This window comes from Paramisgurnus dabryanus, chromosome 15, assembly GCF_030506205.2.
Source record: "Paramisgurnus dabryanus chromosome 15, PD_genome_1.1, whole genome shotgun sequence".
NCBI classification, from domain to species: domain Eukaryota; kingdom Metazoa; phylum Chordata; class Actinopteri; order Cypriniformes; family Cobitidae; genus Paramisgurnus; species Paramisgurnus dabryanus.
In genome coordinates this window covers 32114314-32130818 of record NC_133351.1, presented here as the reverse complement: position 1 = coordinate 32130818, position 16505 = coordinate 32114314, and the positions used below count along the sequence as shown (strand labels likewise).

The 16505-nt window shown below is 38.4% G+C and overlaps 1 protein-coding gene across 2 annotated transcripts in view; it reads right to left on the bottom strand.

Moving 5' to 3' along the window:
• Positions 1 to 5840: 5840 nt before the first annotated feature.
• The window catches only part of map3k12 (mitogen-activated protein kinase kinase kinase 12), a 52175-nt gene continuing 41510 nt past the window's right edge, over positions 5841 to 16505 (bottom strand). For both annotated transcript variants that reach the window (XM_065293116.1, XM_065293117.2), the window contains exons 10-14: positions 13976 to 14095; positions 12497 to 13154; positions 8127 to 8194; positions 7630 to 7915; positions 5841 to 7506 (exon numbers count right to left, since the gene is read on the bottom strand). In XM_065293116.1, coding sequence (XP_065149188.1) covers positions 7390 to 7506; positions 7630 to 7915; positions 8127 to 8194; positions 12497 to 13154; positions 13976 to 14095 — 1249 coding nt within the window. In that variant the 3' untranslated portion in view covers positions 5841 to 7389. The remainder of the gene's footprint in view (positions 7507 to 7629; positions 7916 to 8126; positions 8195 to 12496; positions 13155 to 13975; positions 14096 to 16505) is intronic.

The following is a 16505-nucleotide window of genomic DNA, read 5'->3' as shown; positions in this document are numbered from 1 at the left end:
CTGTTATAAATTAATAGAGTAAGAATTTAACTAAAGTAAGAAGTTAACTAAAGTCTTACAAAATCCTTCAGATAAATTAAATGATTAAACTCTAGAAATATTTTCTAGTTCTGGATCATTCTTATATTGATGGGGACTGATAGTGAGCTCACAATATATTAAATATTTATTTTTGGATAAATATCTATTTTGAGCTATATTTAATATATGTCACTGGCAATATGTGACAAATTGCAACAGGTAATATTACCAGATATTTCATCTTATATGCTTATTTTATTTGATATACTGTATACTCTTTATGTACCATAAAGCTGGTATAATTTAATCAAATTTGCGAGAGCGCTATAGAAATAAATTCAAACTGAACAAAATTTTACATCACCACTACATACATCACTTTACTATCCACAACAACCAAGTGTCATAGTAGGCCTATGAGAGTGATGTCAGTGCTGGTACATTATTGACTTATGACACAAGCTGAACATTTTTTTCCATAGATAAAGATGCCATCACCTCATATGAATCTCTTGGGATTTGGACTTGCTGATGTCACATAGGTTGAAATAACAAGTTCAATGAAATCCTTCAAAAAAACACAAGGGTTACAGAGCTTATGTTCACATGGACACTCAAACACCATCAAATATGAGACCAAAGAAACAACAGAAGAAACACAAGGCCTTTATAGACACAACATACATAACAAAAAGAAACAGCTAAGTGCATACAATCAGGCAGGGTCAAGATAGACAGGACTACAAACAAGACTGGCACAAAACTACAAAACAAATAGACATCTGTCATCTGATACAGCCATCCATCAACTTGATTATGATTGTAAGTTAATTACTTTAGCATTTGGAAGTTTAGGTCATGTGTACAAAAATGTGTCCATTATGGAGGCTGATGAGGACAGGAGACTAGGACTAGGTAGGACAGGATGGGAAGCCCCCAGAATGGTGCACATGTCACACAGTACAGCCTGCATCCGGGGGCCAGGGAGGAGCCGGCAGAGCAAATGCTCCTGCTAGGCTTTTGAACAAATCATCAAAAATATCCCATATAACTCCAATTTTAATTTCATTACATTGGCTTTCAATCAAATTTAGATTTCAATTAAAAATTCTTGTGATGGTGTTTCGAGCTGTACACGGTCAAGCTCCTGTTAATAAAAAAAAAGTTGTTGAACCCCTATAACTCCAGCAGGAATCTGAGATCCTCAAATCAAACCCTGCTTGTTGTTCCATACTCTAAATGAAAGATTAAAGGTAACTGTGCCTTTGAAGTATTGTTACTGCCAAAATGTGGAATGCTCTTCCATTTAACCTGAGTTCTGTGGACACTTTCTGTGGAAAAGGTGCTTCTGAAATAAATATTACTTACTTACTATATGAGGTCTGACAGGCAGGATATAGGCAGCACAATAAAAGAATTTCCTTTTAGTAACACAAACTGAATTATGTCAAACATAACAAATTATCATATGCATATAGAAAGTATTATCAAAAAATTGTTATGAGCACAGCTTTAAAATCATATACCTGATATGAGCATCCCATGACAGATGTTTGAACCTCAAACTGTTTAAAAGTTGAGACATCAGAGTATTGATGGCATGTCCAGAAATGACAGGAGAAGGAGGAAATACAGTCTAATCTTTTATACCATGTGGCTGTTGAATGCTTTATTCTGTATATAAAGATAATTTCTACTTGCATCCAGTCTGCTTCCTGATTCACAGCGTGACGTGTTACAATAACTACCAGAGCGATGTTTGTGGTAACCAGGGTATAAGAGGAATAATTGACTGTGGTACTTTGAATAAGTTGAAAATGCGGTGTAACTCTGCTTCGCATCGTGCTGCAGTACCACTTGAGTGTGCTTTTTGTAAGTCAGTGCAGTTCTGTAGTTTTTGCAAGACGGCTTTGCATCAGGGCTGTCCCATTTGACACTTAAGATTTATGTGGCAGTGATGTTGGCTTACCACAATCCTGTAAGTGGTCATTCATTGGGCAAAGAACAGCTGGTAGTACATTTATTTGAAACTGGGAGGCTGAGTAACACACCACACACCATTATTTTACAGACTGTAACCCTTGTTTCCAAAGGAAACAGACTGTAACGTAACTCTTGCATCCCTGTTACACCTGCTTTGGCACAGTTTAGCTGTAGATGACTTTGCCAGATGCCCTTTCATGCTTCCTGGCTCCCACGTCATACCACCTATGACGTTCAACCTTACTACTGGATGTTTTTGACATACTTGCTCAGATGCAATCATGCCGAGGTAACTAGAGACGTTTCCATCATGCTTTGCATGAGACTGAATAATTTCTAGAATATCAAAATTATTTAAAGGGCTATTTTCATGTAAGAAGGACAGGCATGTCTAGTTATGTCTATCTTACACTGGGCTCAAGGTGAGAATATATGATTTCTTTAATGTTTTTTAGCATATATGACAGAATGTCTGAGAGACTGAGAAGCTTTTAAGCAACACTATTTTTTATAGTTTTTTCTCATTTAAAATAATGTCTCTAAAATTATTTTCAGAGGTAGAACAATCTTGAACGAATTCTTCTGCCACTGCAAAATAAACAGCCTAATGACTACAACCACACTCTGGCCACGTCTGAAATCGCATGCTGTGACAGTAGGTACTGAATTAAATGAAATACCTATTGACCTTCAAAACAGTATGTACTATATATTTTTGTCTTTTTAAGAGTTAGAGAGAGAAATTCATGCTTTTGTGTCCTCACGGCTTGATTACTGTAATTCCTTTTATGGGAAGTCAATCGAACATAACATGGATTGCAGACGATTCAAAATGTGGCTGCCAAACTTTTGACTGGCACCCGCAGATTTGATTATATTTTCCCTGTATTATTATGCTCTGCACTGGTTGCCGGTCTTTTACAAAATCAAGTTTAAAGTCTTAATGTTTGTTCTTGAATACCTGAATAGTCTTTTAAGCCCAAATATATCGGCTAGACCGTTGAGGTCTTCTAAGAAAAGTGTTGATGGTTCCTAAATCTAGACTGAAGTTGAGGGGTGCATTTTCAGTCATTGGGCCAAAACTGTGGAATAGTCTTACAGTCTCCCTCAGATATAAATTCGGATTCTGAAGGAACTTATCTAAGTTAAAAGCTTACCTTTTTCCAGGGCTTATAATTGTCTTTAGAGTATAAGGATCTGTCATCTATCAGTGATTTTTCTCCTGTTTTATTTGATGTCTTTTTAGCAAGACTGATTAAATATAATATGAATATGGATAGTATGAACAAATTTAACCAATTTAACCACACGCTTATCAACCACATGGGGAACCATGAGCCAGTGTTACATTAAAGTATACAACAGTGTTGCTTTAAATCATCTTAATACCTGATGCACTGGAATGCTTGATTCTCAGTGTCAAAATTCAAAGGTTCGTTATTTTCACTAACTAAAACTGATAGCATAGCTTCATCTGGGTACTGCCAGTAATCTTGACAGGAGCAATTTAATATAAATAAATGTATTTATAAATAAAAATAAATATGCATAACATACACTCACCTAAAGGATTATTAGGAACACCATACACTCTCAGAAATAGGGGTACAAAACTGTACCTTTTCTGTCACTGGGGCTGTACCCTTTCAAAAAGTACAGCTTTGCACCTAAGGATTTCATTTTAGTACCTCAGAAGTACATACTGGGACCAAAGAGAGCTTATTAGTACCTCAAAAATACATATTAGTATCTCAAAGGTACATATAGGTACTAAATGTTTACATATCTGTAATGTTCCATACAACGACATTTTTAAAGGATGCAGCCCCACTGACAGCTAGGGTACATATTTTTTCTAACAATGTTGGTCCTTAAGGTACAGTAATCTAGCCAAAATTGTATTCTGTTTTGTGTTCCTGTAAAGGTATACCAAATGGAAACTTAGGGTACAGCCCCAGTGACAGAAAAGGTACAGTTCTGTACCTTTTTTCTGACACCATACTAATACTGTGTTTGACCCCCTTTCGCCTTCAGAACTGCCTTAATTCTACGTGGCATTGATTCAACAAGGTGCTGAAAGCATTCTTTAGAAATGTTGGCCCATATCGATAGGATAGCATCTTGCAGTTGATGGAGATTTGTGGGTTGCACATCCAGGGCACGAAGCTCCCGTTCCACCACATCCCAAAGATGCTCTGGGTTGAGATCTGGTGACTGTGTGGGCCATTTTAGTACAGTGAACTCATTGTCATGTTCAAGAAACCAATTTGAAATGATTCGAGCTTTGTGACATGGTGCATTATCCTGCTGGAAGTAGCCATCAGAGGATGGGTACATGGTGCTCATAAAGGGATGGACATGGTCAGAAACAATGCCCAATTGGCCCTAAGGGGCCTAAAGTGTGCCAAGAAAACATCCCCAACACCATTAAACCACCACCACCAGCCTGCACAGTGATAACAAGGGATGATGGATCCATGTTCTCATTCTGTTTACGCCAAATTCTGACTCTACCATCTAAATGTCTCAACAGAAATCGCGACTCATCAGACCAGGCAACATTTTTCCAGTCTTCAACTGTCCAATTTTGGTGAGCTCGTGCAAATTGTAGCCTCTTTTTCCTATTTGTAGTGGAGATGAGTCATTCCCGGTTGGGTCTTCTGCTGTTGTAGCCCATTCGCCTCAAGGTTGTGCGTGTGGTGGCTTCACAAATGCTTTGCTGCATACCTCGGTTGTAACGAGTGATTATTTCAGTCAAAGTTGCTCTTCTATCAGCTTGAATCAGTCGGCCCATTCTCCTCTGACCTCTAGCATCAACAAGGCATTTTCGCCCACAGGACTGCCGCATACTTTTTTTTCCACTTTTGACACCATTCTTTGTAAATCCTAGAAAATGGTTGAGGTTGAAAATCCCAGTGACTGAGCAGCAGCAACAACCATACCACGCTCAAAATTGCTTAAATCACCTTTCTTTCCCATTCTGACCTTAAGTTTGGAGTTCAGGAGATTGTCTTAGGACCACACCCCTAAATGCATTGAAGCAACTGCGGTGTGATTGGTTGATTAGATAATAGCATTAATGAAAAATTGAACAGGTGTTCCTACTAATCCTTTAGGTGAGTGTATAGGAGATTTAATTGATAAATAATTAAACCAAATGCATGTTCATCTTGTTTGGATTTTGAAAAAATCCAGCTAAGACCAGCTGGTGAGCTGGTTTTAGCTGGCCTCACAGCAAAGCTGGTCTGTGTTTTGTTCACATTTTAAGCTTGTCTAGCTGGACTTGTCTGTTCAGGCTGGAAGACCAGCTGACCCAACAGCCAGGCTGGGAGGAACAGCTTAAACCAGCTACTGCCACCTTAAACCAGCTACCATCTTATGCTGGTCTTAACTGGGCAGTGCAAAATAAAATGTAATATTTAATAATGTTAATTTAATAATTAGAGGAGGTGCTTGTTTTAATCATTTTACATACAAAAAAACTGCAGGTTTTACATCCTAAGCTGTCTGAGCTCTTAAATAATATTGCAAACATAATATTGGCTCCTGCGATTACGTACAGTACTTGTATGGAAAAACTTGATCATTTAGAGATGTTAACTGTAACTTCTATTAGACTCCATAACTGACATGAGATTTACATAAACATGGATGGCAATATTCTGACTATTGGTATAGTCTGAATATACATATATGTATGTGTATGTGTTTGATTTAGACTCCTGTTTAGACTTTAGTAGTGCATTGCATTGGTTCATGGGTTCAAATCTAAGGGAACACACATATTGATAAAACATTCAAAGAAATACCAACAGTTCTTTTTCATAGCAGAGATTTTATACTGATATATTTTATTTTCACAAACATTGGAAGGTAAAACCTGTTGTCAAGCGATCAGATTGCTGTACAATAAACATTGTTTACATTTCTTTAGTAATGTGATTACAATAGTCCACATTTCTCTTCAGTCATGCTTATTCCAAATGTGTCCTCTATTACAATAATCAGAAATGTTTCACATGACCATTTCTTATTCAGATTACCATCATAGTCTGATTATTGCTGTCTACGTGAATATAAACCAATCGCAGTAGTTCTGTTTCAGTCAGAAAAGGGCTTCCAATATTCCTAAATTTGAACAAATTGCCTTTTTTTTTACATTTTTACAACCTGCTTAGACTTCCCTGGATATAAACCTCAATTTACAGTTAAAATCATGGTTTTAAAAGAAAAAAGTGATGCGGTTCAAAGTATTTGTTCAGTGGAGATTTGCATCTCTCATTACATCACGATTATCGTATCATAAATACAATATTGAATTACATGATCATGTCTGTGTATATAAACATCCTAATGTACTGTAAAGTGCCTACAAGCAACACAATGTTATTACACATTCAAGGTAAAAAAAGTGCAAACATTTCTTTAGATGTATAAAAACAATCGATTCAAAAATTAAAATACATAAAAATGTTTATCATGCATTTTGTTCTTCAGAGCTTTACACTTCTCATACCTACATCTTGCAAGCTAAAATTCATATACATTTTGTTTTTGTTTTGTTTTTACTGTTGTTTGTGTTTTTCGTTTGTTTGTACAGAAAATAAAAGTGCTTCTTTAAAAGTAGTAAGTAATTTACATATTGCATGTCCCTATACGAAAGAAACGTTATTAAAGATAATCCGAGAGGTAAGAGGAGAGCGGACAGTTGAAATGACTAAAATGTACATTTAATAGTGGGCTATTGTTCAGTTTGCGTAGTATTGTGTATACTGTACTTGCATGAGGAAAGGCAGTGAGTCTATGAGAACTGAACATTTAGGAGGCTCAGGAGGAGAACTGCATCTGTCAATCTGTTGTGTGTTTTCGTTGAATTATCTTAACAAATATTATTTCATAGATTTAGCTTACTAAATATATATTTACATTATAATCAGGGCATTACAGTCCTAATAGAATCACATATTTACGTGCACCTTGTACATTTCCTTACTTTGGAAAGAAAGTGTCTGTACATAGTGTAGTGTAGTAGTCAGTCCCAATGAGAATGCAACCCATTTGTTTATTCTCGATACTGAATCTTGATCTTTCTACACATGAACGGATGTCATTTGGGTCTTATATGCCCTAAAAACAAAACCCTAATAAGACAAACACAGCTATGGTGTTCTTCAGTCACTGGATCGGTGGTTTGATGTGGTTCCTGATGTATTTAGCAAGAGTTATTTTCCGTGGCGATGCCCCGATGGTCACGGGGGCCGTTTACAATCACGACTTTGTTTTGACCGGTGTCTTAAAGTGACGAATGGTTGTGTTTTCTGTCAGTGATGATCAGCGTGTGTGCTGGTGTAATGTTTCCATTAATGTGTTGCATGTGTATGAGTTTCAGTTTTGAGGACCCTGGCCCCAACCTCCTGCGCTCGGGGGACGACTGGGCTCCCCGCTCCCCGATTGGTCGAGTTCGGCACTGTCGCAGTCTGAATCCTCACACAACGCACGAGTCTGTATATAAGAGACAGAGAAAGACATGTTAAATATATATTTCTCATTCTGTTTGGCCTGTGAGCAGAGAGAAAGTTCTGGTGGTGTATTTTGTGTAGCATCATGTGGTGTGTATGTCTGTACCTCCAGGATATTTTGCTCCAGGTCAAAGTTTGCTCTCTCCAGTTCAAGGGCAGCAGCCTCTCTTTCAGACAGCGTCGGTTCGGTGACGTCGGCGGGAATCTCCGAGCCTTGAGAGATCAGATCGTCGCTGCGATCGTCCAGACGCTCGTCCGTATTAGTGCTGACCACGTCGGGTGTGCCGCTGTGGGAGTGGTCAGTGGTGTGACCCTCCTCTCCCTCTGACACTGACAGGTTCTCGGAGCTGAAGGTAGACACTGACTGGCATTTGGTTATACTGGCTGGCCGCCTGTTAGAAAAGGGAAATAATTTGGTCACAACCGTAAATCAAACTCTTAAAATGACGCACAGTGTCTGTCTGTAAATTAACTTCATCTATTCTTCTTGTATTGATTTTGATGTGCTTTAATATGCTATACTTTAGTTACTTAGTAGCTTGCCGGACCACAAAAAGATTTTTTTGAGAGAAACGTTAAGTTGCCTTGTTGATCTATTCTTACCGTCTTCTTGGTAACTCGACCTCACTGTCCACCTCACCCTCCTCTTCTTCAGAAGAGACACCACGACGCTGATGATGTAAAACACACTTTACTCAGACATTTACAGTGGACACTTCATATCCAAAAGTCAATTTTAGGCAAATGTATGTTTATAGGAGCAATGTCAAGAGGGAAATTAAATTGTGTCAAATCAAAATGCTCTTCTTTGGACTCCCATTTCCACCAACTACAGTGGATTGGAACTTATGACCAAACATTGCTATTTAATTTAACAATATCTGCAACATAACCATCACGTTTGTAATGTCATTCTCAGTGTACTAATAGACACAGCACTGATTTAAAATGGCTGTATCTCTGTTTATTCCCTAACAAAACTAATTTCAAAATTGTGCTCCAAACATCGACCCATCTATGTCCTGTAGGTTTCTTTATGTTGTAGAGACGGATGAGTTTAGGTTAAAGTGAAGAAATAAGTTTGTGTAGCAGTGGCCCAAGCAGTGCGCGAATTGAGGGGGGATCTGGGACCCCCATAAGGCATATAGTAAAGATAATGCTGAAAAATTTCATTAAATATGTGTAAATGTCATGAATGAATTATTTACAGTAATAAATGTCAAGTATATTTTTAGTATATTCATATGTTGTGTCTCTTTCAACATGTTAATGCCCATGATAGTTAGGCATAGAAGCTAATTAAAAACTGGCAAACATTTAACTTTTAAAATGGAGAATATTTTTTTTCGTTGGTTGGTTGTCCACTTTATATCTGGGCTTTAGTATTCCTTACCAACATAAATTTACTGTGGCCAAAAACATTGAAAACCATGATCTCTATGTATGAAGTGAAACCTCAGGATTATCTCAGTAATATCTTTTATATAATTTGAGCCTGGTGTCAGTCCAAATCATTTCAGCACCTTGTGCATAGCTGAATGAAGCAGATGTTAAGAGTCAAATGGTGAAATTAAAGGTCTACTGAGTAGGGCTGTTAAATATAAAAGTAAAAGTGTGAGGGAGACAGACCTAACTGCACCTTACTGTGCAGTAATATAAAACATAAGGAGGCAAGCATTGGATTTGTGAGACCAGTGATGATTTACATCTCTACTACTTGTTACGGATTCACCAGGCTCCTTACTCATCTCCCTCAACAATCTGTCACCTGTCACTTGTTCACAGCAATGACCACCGCAACCATAGCCACAGCTCCCATGGCAAACCCAGCGTCCTATTCTGGTCTGGCAGAGGAATGCAAAGGTTTTCTGTAACAATGTTCACTAATCTTCGAAATGCAACCTAACCTAATATCGAGGCAAGATCGCATTCATAATCTCTATACTCACTGGAAAGGCATTGCGTTGGGCTGAATCCATCTGGAAGCAGAACAGGTCAACTTTACATTCCATCTCAGCATTCATAGACTATTTCCAAGAGGGATTTGGTATAACATCTGGTGATTCATCTGTTTGTGATAAACTGTATCATCTAAAACAGAGAAAGTCTTCTGCTGCTGAGTATTCGTTGAAGTTTCGCGTGGCCCCTAGCAGTTGGAACAAATTAACTCTTCTCACCACCTATTGCAATGGCTTATGACGACACCATAGGATTAGAGAACTTCATCCAACGCTCCATCAGAACTGAAAACTAGGGATGCTCCGATCGATCGGCCGCCGATCGTAATCGGCCGATAACGGCAATAAATGACGCGATTGGCACTCGCTAAATTTGCAGATCTCAAGAGCCGATCTTTCTGTTTACTTTTGTCCTCATAGCGTTCCTGATGCGGCTGCAATTAGAGACCATTTTACACAGTGCAAGCATTTTGTAACCCGTTGCTCATGTCTGATGTGCAGATTTGGATTTCTCTCTCTGCCTTTACAGAGATATGCGTATTTTCTCTGAGGACGTGCTCCGGTCCTCAGCGCGATGTGTCTTCACATCCCTATCAAACAGCGTATACAACACATATCTATCGCGGACAATTGCATCATCATGACGAAAGTTTATTACTTGCATTCGTTTTAAAGTTTTGAAGGTTTAAACTTCCATTTTCCTCACAGCTGCTCTTGTTTGCGGACACCCGCCGCACGCATACACAGCAGCCGGTCATCAGTGCACGTGAAGAGAACGATCTCTCCCACGTCTTAAAGCTACAGTATCCTAATTCATCTCTCAATAAAATTACTCTCTGCTCATCAGTGAAGAACTGTTGTACTTCATATGAATGCGTGTATATTTAATTTTAACAGTAAAGACAGTGAAGTGTTTTATTTTAATTACTTTTAACAGACAAAAACCTTTTTAAAGGCATATTACATTTATCTTTGCAAGAAGAAATATTTGTTGTGCTTATATTTTTGATTCTCTATTAAAACAATAATATACCTAATTTATAGTTAGTTTAATTTCTACAAATGGTGCAAACTCAGATCATGATCTGGGTGATCGGTAATCGGTGATCGGCCCAAAAATGCTGATCGGAGCATCTCTACTGAAAACCATATGCAATTCTGTTACAATAAGGTTAAAGGATCATTCACATCATCTCCCCTCCGCCAGCCAGAAAACACCTTACCAGAACCAGAAGCCATGCAGATAGATTCTACCCAGATTCCGCTGTCAGAATGTCATTGCCGGATGACCAACGGGCTGTGTCTGTACTGTGCTGCATCTGGACACACAATTGGAGAGTGTCCCATGCATCCTTCAAGAGCTGTGGTGAGTACGGTTCAACTCTAAGCTAATTTTTACACTCCATAAACTACAAAAGTTAAGCTCCATCTATCTGATTCTTCAGCCATCCTTGACACTCTGTCAGCCGGTAACTTTATCTCTTCGCAACTATGCTCAGAACTTAAAATCCAAAAGGAACGGATCCCCCAGAAACCCATGTCCAACTAGTAACTGGAAAATCCCTCAATCGATCCAACATCCATTACCTGTGAAGTCGTTCTGAGAGTGGGTGTCCTTCACTGAGAAAACATCAGCTTCCTGGTTCTGGAGAATTCTACTGCGGATGTCATACTAGTGACCGTGGATTGTTTTACATTATCCAGAGCTCTCTTGGGACACAGAAGTGAGAAAATGGAGTGATCATTGTTTTCCATCCTGTTTCCCACAAATACCACGTCCTTGTCATCGTCATGTCTTGGGTATATGGGTATGTTCCACATCCATCGAAAGCCTAAAAGGTAATGTGTCAGTCCCTATTCCTAAAAAAATACCATGATTTCCAGGATGTGTTTGTCCCAAGAGATCCTCATAATTACCACCTCATATGCCATGATGAACCAGTTCCTAAAGGTAAAATCTATCCACTAACCATTTCCGAACAGGAGGCCATGGAGAACTACATGAAGGAAGCACCAAGTCAAGGATACATCTGCCCTTCCATGTCCCTTGCTGCATTCCCTTTCTTCTTCGTTGACAAGAAAGATGGCGGCCTCCAACCCTGTATTGATTACTGAGCACTCAACAAGATTACCACAAAGTTCCGTTATCCCCTTCCTCTTGTTCTTGTTCTGGAACAGTTACAAGGTGCTAAATTCTCCTCCAAGCTGGATTTACCAAGTTCATATAACCTCATCAGAATTCGCAGTGGAGATGAATGGAAGACAGCTTTTGTGACCCCTCCGGCCATTTTGAATATTTGGTCATGCCGTATGGATTAGTTAATGCTACTTCCATCTTCAAACACTTTATGCACACCATCTTCAGAGACATTGTCATCTTCTGTCTACATTTGTCTATGTGTTCTAAGTCTTCTTTGTTTACTGTGACTTTCAAGAAGTGTTTGTGTTTGGAGTGCATGTTCAGCCATCTATATACATTCATATTTACCATTGACCATCACCACTGTGGATTTGTGATGTATGTGTCAATAAACACCCTGTTGGTTTTACTTCTGTCATCTCCCTTTGTCTACAGTTACATAAAACTACGGAGTGACTAATAAAGAAAGCAAGTTGCCCCTACCACCTACTGGCATGATAATATAACCTCCATAACACCACTAATACCACACTGACGTCCTATCTAGTCACACTTTATACTTAGTAATGTTTAATAAACTACTAACAGAAACATGTGGGAAAAATAGCATAGCATAAATATTACATAAATCATCATATTGTGTTGCCATCAAGTAGTAATGTGTTTCCATTTTGGGTTTGCTGCTTTGCCTTGATGCAGACCCCAATATGACCTAATTCAATTCGAGCACTGGGCCCAAGAACTCTTTACAAAATAAATAATATGTTTTACAACATGACAATATATCAGTTTCCATAAATGTTTATACAAAGGTATCAATTCTTTAAAAAACCTGCAGATATAAATAAATTTCTTACAGCACTGTAAATCTCTACCTGCTTGCGTGTGATGGCGGCTCGATACAAGATGGCGGATGGAGTCAGGTGACTCCCGCTGGATCCTCTGGGTAATCGGATGGCTCCAGTGCCCTCCTCTCTCTCCTCGCCATGAGCTCGCCCCACAGCTCCACTTCTGCCGCAGCAGGGCGAGTCTGGACTGCTGGAAAAAGGCAACGAAGCCGCATCCTCGCTTGCTGTGTCACTTCTGGGCGGAGTTTCATCTAGCCCTGCCCCGGCTTCAGCCCGGGCGCCCGTTTCTCCACCCAGGGTTTTAGTGGCAGAGGCTCCACCGACTCCGTCTTCTGCGCGACGTGTGGAGCTCAGCAGATCCGGGCTGGAGGAGGACAGCTTTAAGGGAGCTGGCTCCTGCTGGCCCTCCATAACCGCAGCTCCTGAAACCGATTCGGTGACTGGCGGGGCCGTTGTCGTCGTGTTGGACTGGGTGGGCTCTCTCTCTCGGGTGGGAGGGGCAGATGGGTGTTTCGGCCCCGAGAGATCCCCGCTGCTGCCCCGGCCGCTCCTCCGGTGCCGAGTTTTGACCCTACGAGTGCGGTTCGGCGAGGTGGGTCCTCGGTTCGCGCAGGCCGGGACGGTCACCTGGACCACCCCAGCGTCCATCTTAGGAAGAATTATCTCCGACCTCAGGAGATCAGGCCTTGATACAAGAGACAATAACAGCTTTATCATTTATCCTTTTGGATTATGCTGTTATTGTAGAAAATATTTACAGTTGAAATGCATTTATTGTACATGTTATAAATTAAGAAGCAGGGCTCTACGCTAACTTTTTTCCCAAGGAGGTCATGTGCTTCTAAATGAAAAATTTAGGAGCACACAAAGAAATTTAGGAGCACAGTGAAAAAAGTTTATTAAACTGCTCAATTCATATGGAGTAGTTTTATGATCTTTTTATGAACTTTTTTTGAAGCATCAAAGTTGTAGTTGTGTAGGCTGTCAATGGAGGGAAAGAAATCTCTCAATTTTATCAAATCGTTCTTCATTTGGGTTCCGAAGATGAGTAAAAGTCTTACTGGTTTAGAACGACATGATGGAGAGTAATAAATGACAGAATTTTCTATATTACCTGTTTAATAATTATAAAAATATTATTTTTAGCCTACTTCAAGATATATAAAAAGAATAAACCCACAATAAAGTATAAAATGCTAAAAAAAATTAATTAATGAATAGGATTCACATGACTCGCGCTCTACATCTCAGGCCGTATGAGATGAAACAGATGCACGCACATCAACTTGTAACTGTAATTGCGACCTCGTCCTCTTGCATGCTTTCCATGTGAAATCAATGGTATGCTTCAGTGCGCTGTTGTTCAGTGTATAGAGAACAGCCCGTCACTCGTGCACTGTGCTCCTAAATTTTTTTATAAGTTCGCACATAATTTTTTAGGTGCAAATGTGAAATACTCGCACGGTAGAGCCCTGAGAAGGCCATATTATGTGGTGTTTAATTCACCTCTTGCCGTGTGTGGAGAGTTTTTGAGGGACGTTTCTCTTCTTGATGAGTTTGTCCACTGTGGATGAGGGGTGATGTTTAAAGATACTGGGATATTTCTTGTCCAGACACTGCTCTCTTCTAAATATACAAACAAACATATAGAGTATTGTCACTATAGATCCTCTTCTCTATCTTTGGTTATTAAATTGAGTTTTATTACAGCTCTTGTGTTGATCATACAGTACGAGGCCAACATTAGACAAAATTCTTATATAATCTAGATTATAAACTCTGTCCAGTTTGTATATCTTATATTTTCACTATTTCACTGAATTTCTGGTTTGGACCTATTACTGTTAAAGGCACAATATGTAAGATTTTTACATTAACATACCCTGAAATCCCCGGCACAGTGTTATCAGTTGTGTTAATTTATCCCTGATATTTTCAAATCAAATGTTTGTTCAGAGAATTTGCAGTTTTTAAAAGCAGTAGTCCCATGTTCATAGGGTTCATTCAGGGGTCAATCAGTACATTTATCAATTCAGTGATCATCATGAACATGTGCTGTGATTCTGCAAAATGTTTATTGTACTGCCTGTTACAGTATAACTACATAGTTACATACATGTAATTAAACTGTGATTGAAATGTGTCAATTTAATATTCCATATCTATTATTTTGGGTCTAGGTCTAGGTTCAATAGTCATGGTTCGCTACTGATCCTAAAGCAATACTCAAAATATCTAAATTACTCCATGATTAACTCACTATTAAGCAATCCAAGATACATATGACCATCACCTTTCAGACAAACACATTTCACTGATTCTTGAAACTTTGGCAAAAACATGTCCCACTAAGAAAAGTGCTAATTCTATTGGAAATTAATAACATTTTTATGAAGAAAAAGAATCAATGTTATAATCAGGGCACATATTTAAGGTTCTTCTATAGGTTTATTTTTATTTTTTATTAATTTAATGATTATATGCTGGCCCATTGCCTCCAAAATCAGCTGTCCTCGGTTAAAAGATAATCATTTCAACTTGATTAAAAAAGCCAAAAGTAATAACTGAATTTAATAATATATTTACCACATTAAAGAGTACCTTGTAATATGTATTAAAAACTACAAACAGTGAGTTTTGAACAATATTTACTATTATTTTGTGATTGCTCAAAATGTGTCCCACATATTTGTCACCACCTTCAGATATTTTTAAAAGCAATAAAATCAGACAACTACAGGGTCAACTGCATTCCTGAGGACCCCATTTTCAAACCTTCAGCTCTACTGCATGCTTCAAGATCACTCAAGCTCCTGTAGGTTTGCTATTTTCTCTTAAACTTGTTCAAACCATAACATGTCAACACCGTCATCTTTGTATAAAAAAATTTGATTCGATTATGAAACAAAAGTATCATTTTTAAGAAGAGGTCTGAAGTAGCTAGCTACAGAGGGGAAACAAGATGGCTAATGTGGACAACTCATCTATTTTTTTTTAATCTATATTAGGTTTTTGTCACCACCGTCAGATGTCACCACTGTCATGTTTTCTGTCTTTTCTGTCAGGTTTTATGTATTTTAGGAAATTATGATTTGATATTTGTTCATCACAGTGCTCAGGATTGTTATTTTTTGGACCCAAATATTTACATAAAGTTTAAGCAAGAAGCCATTGACTTGAGTGGTATACATTTTGGAATAATGAGGCCAGTGTCACCACCGTCAGACGGAGTTTTATTTGTTTAAAATGAATATGTTACAATATGTGTCTTCAGTGCTGTTGAGTTATTAAAGTAATAGTCTCTCTTAATACAAAAAAATGTTTATTAAATAAAAAAATCATTACTTTTTCTATTAAGGCTTAAAGTAAACGTTGTATGAGTAATAACTGCAAAACGCCCATTTTATGAAAAAAAAATACAAACAGAGGAGGTTGCACCGGTAAATTGCTGAACAGCCAAGACCTTGGTCTATAATGATATACCTTCAGATTTCGTAATTTAACTTTTATCCAAATTCCCAAGAATCACTGATTTGGAGTTATTTTAGTAAATGTCCTGGCTCTTCCAAGCTTTATAATGGAAGGAAACATGGATCAGGGAACAACTTCTGACTTTAAACACCCCAAAAGTGCATTCAATCTTCACAGAAGTAATCCACACGGCTCCAAGGGGTTAATAAAAGTCTACCTTACGTTATTTGGCAATATGATCTAAGTAATAAAAACTTTTATTTTAAAAAATATTTTTTTAACAGTGCACTACTGCAGACTTATGTAGGCTACTGAGGATTTAATAGTAATATTTTAATATAGACGGTTTCGGCAGTAACAACATAAACAAGCGGCTGTCGCGGTCCGCACGTAACTTCAGGTAAACTCCGCTAAGAATAAATAACAACAAAGTTCTTTAAACGTAGTTCCCTTTCAATACGGTTCACTTCGCATTGCGTCAGTTTGCTGACGCTATGGGGGAAACTCCTGTTTACTCCGTGACTGAAGCCTATTGGTTAACGTCTGTACAAAGTACAGACCAATG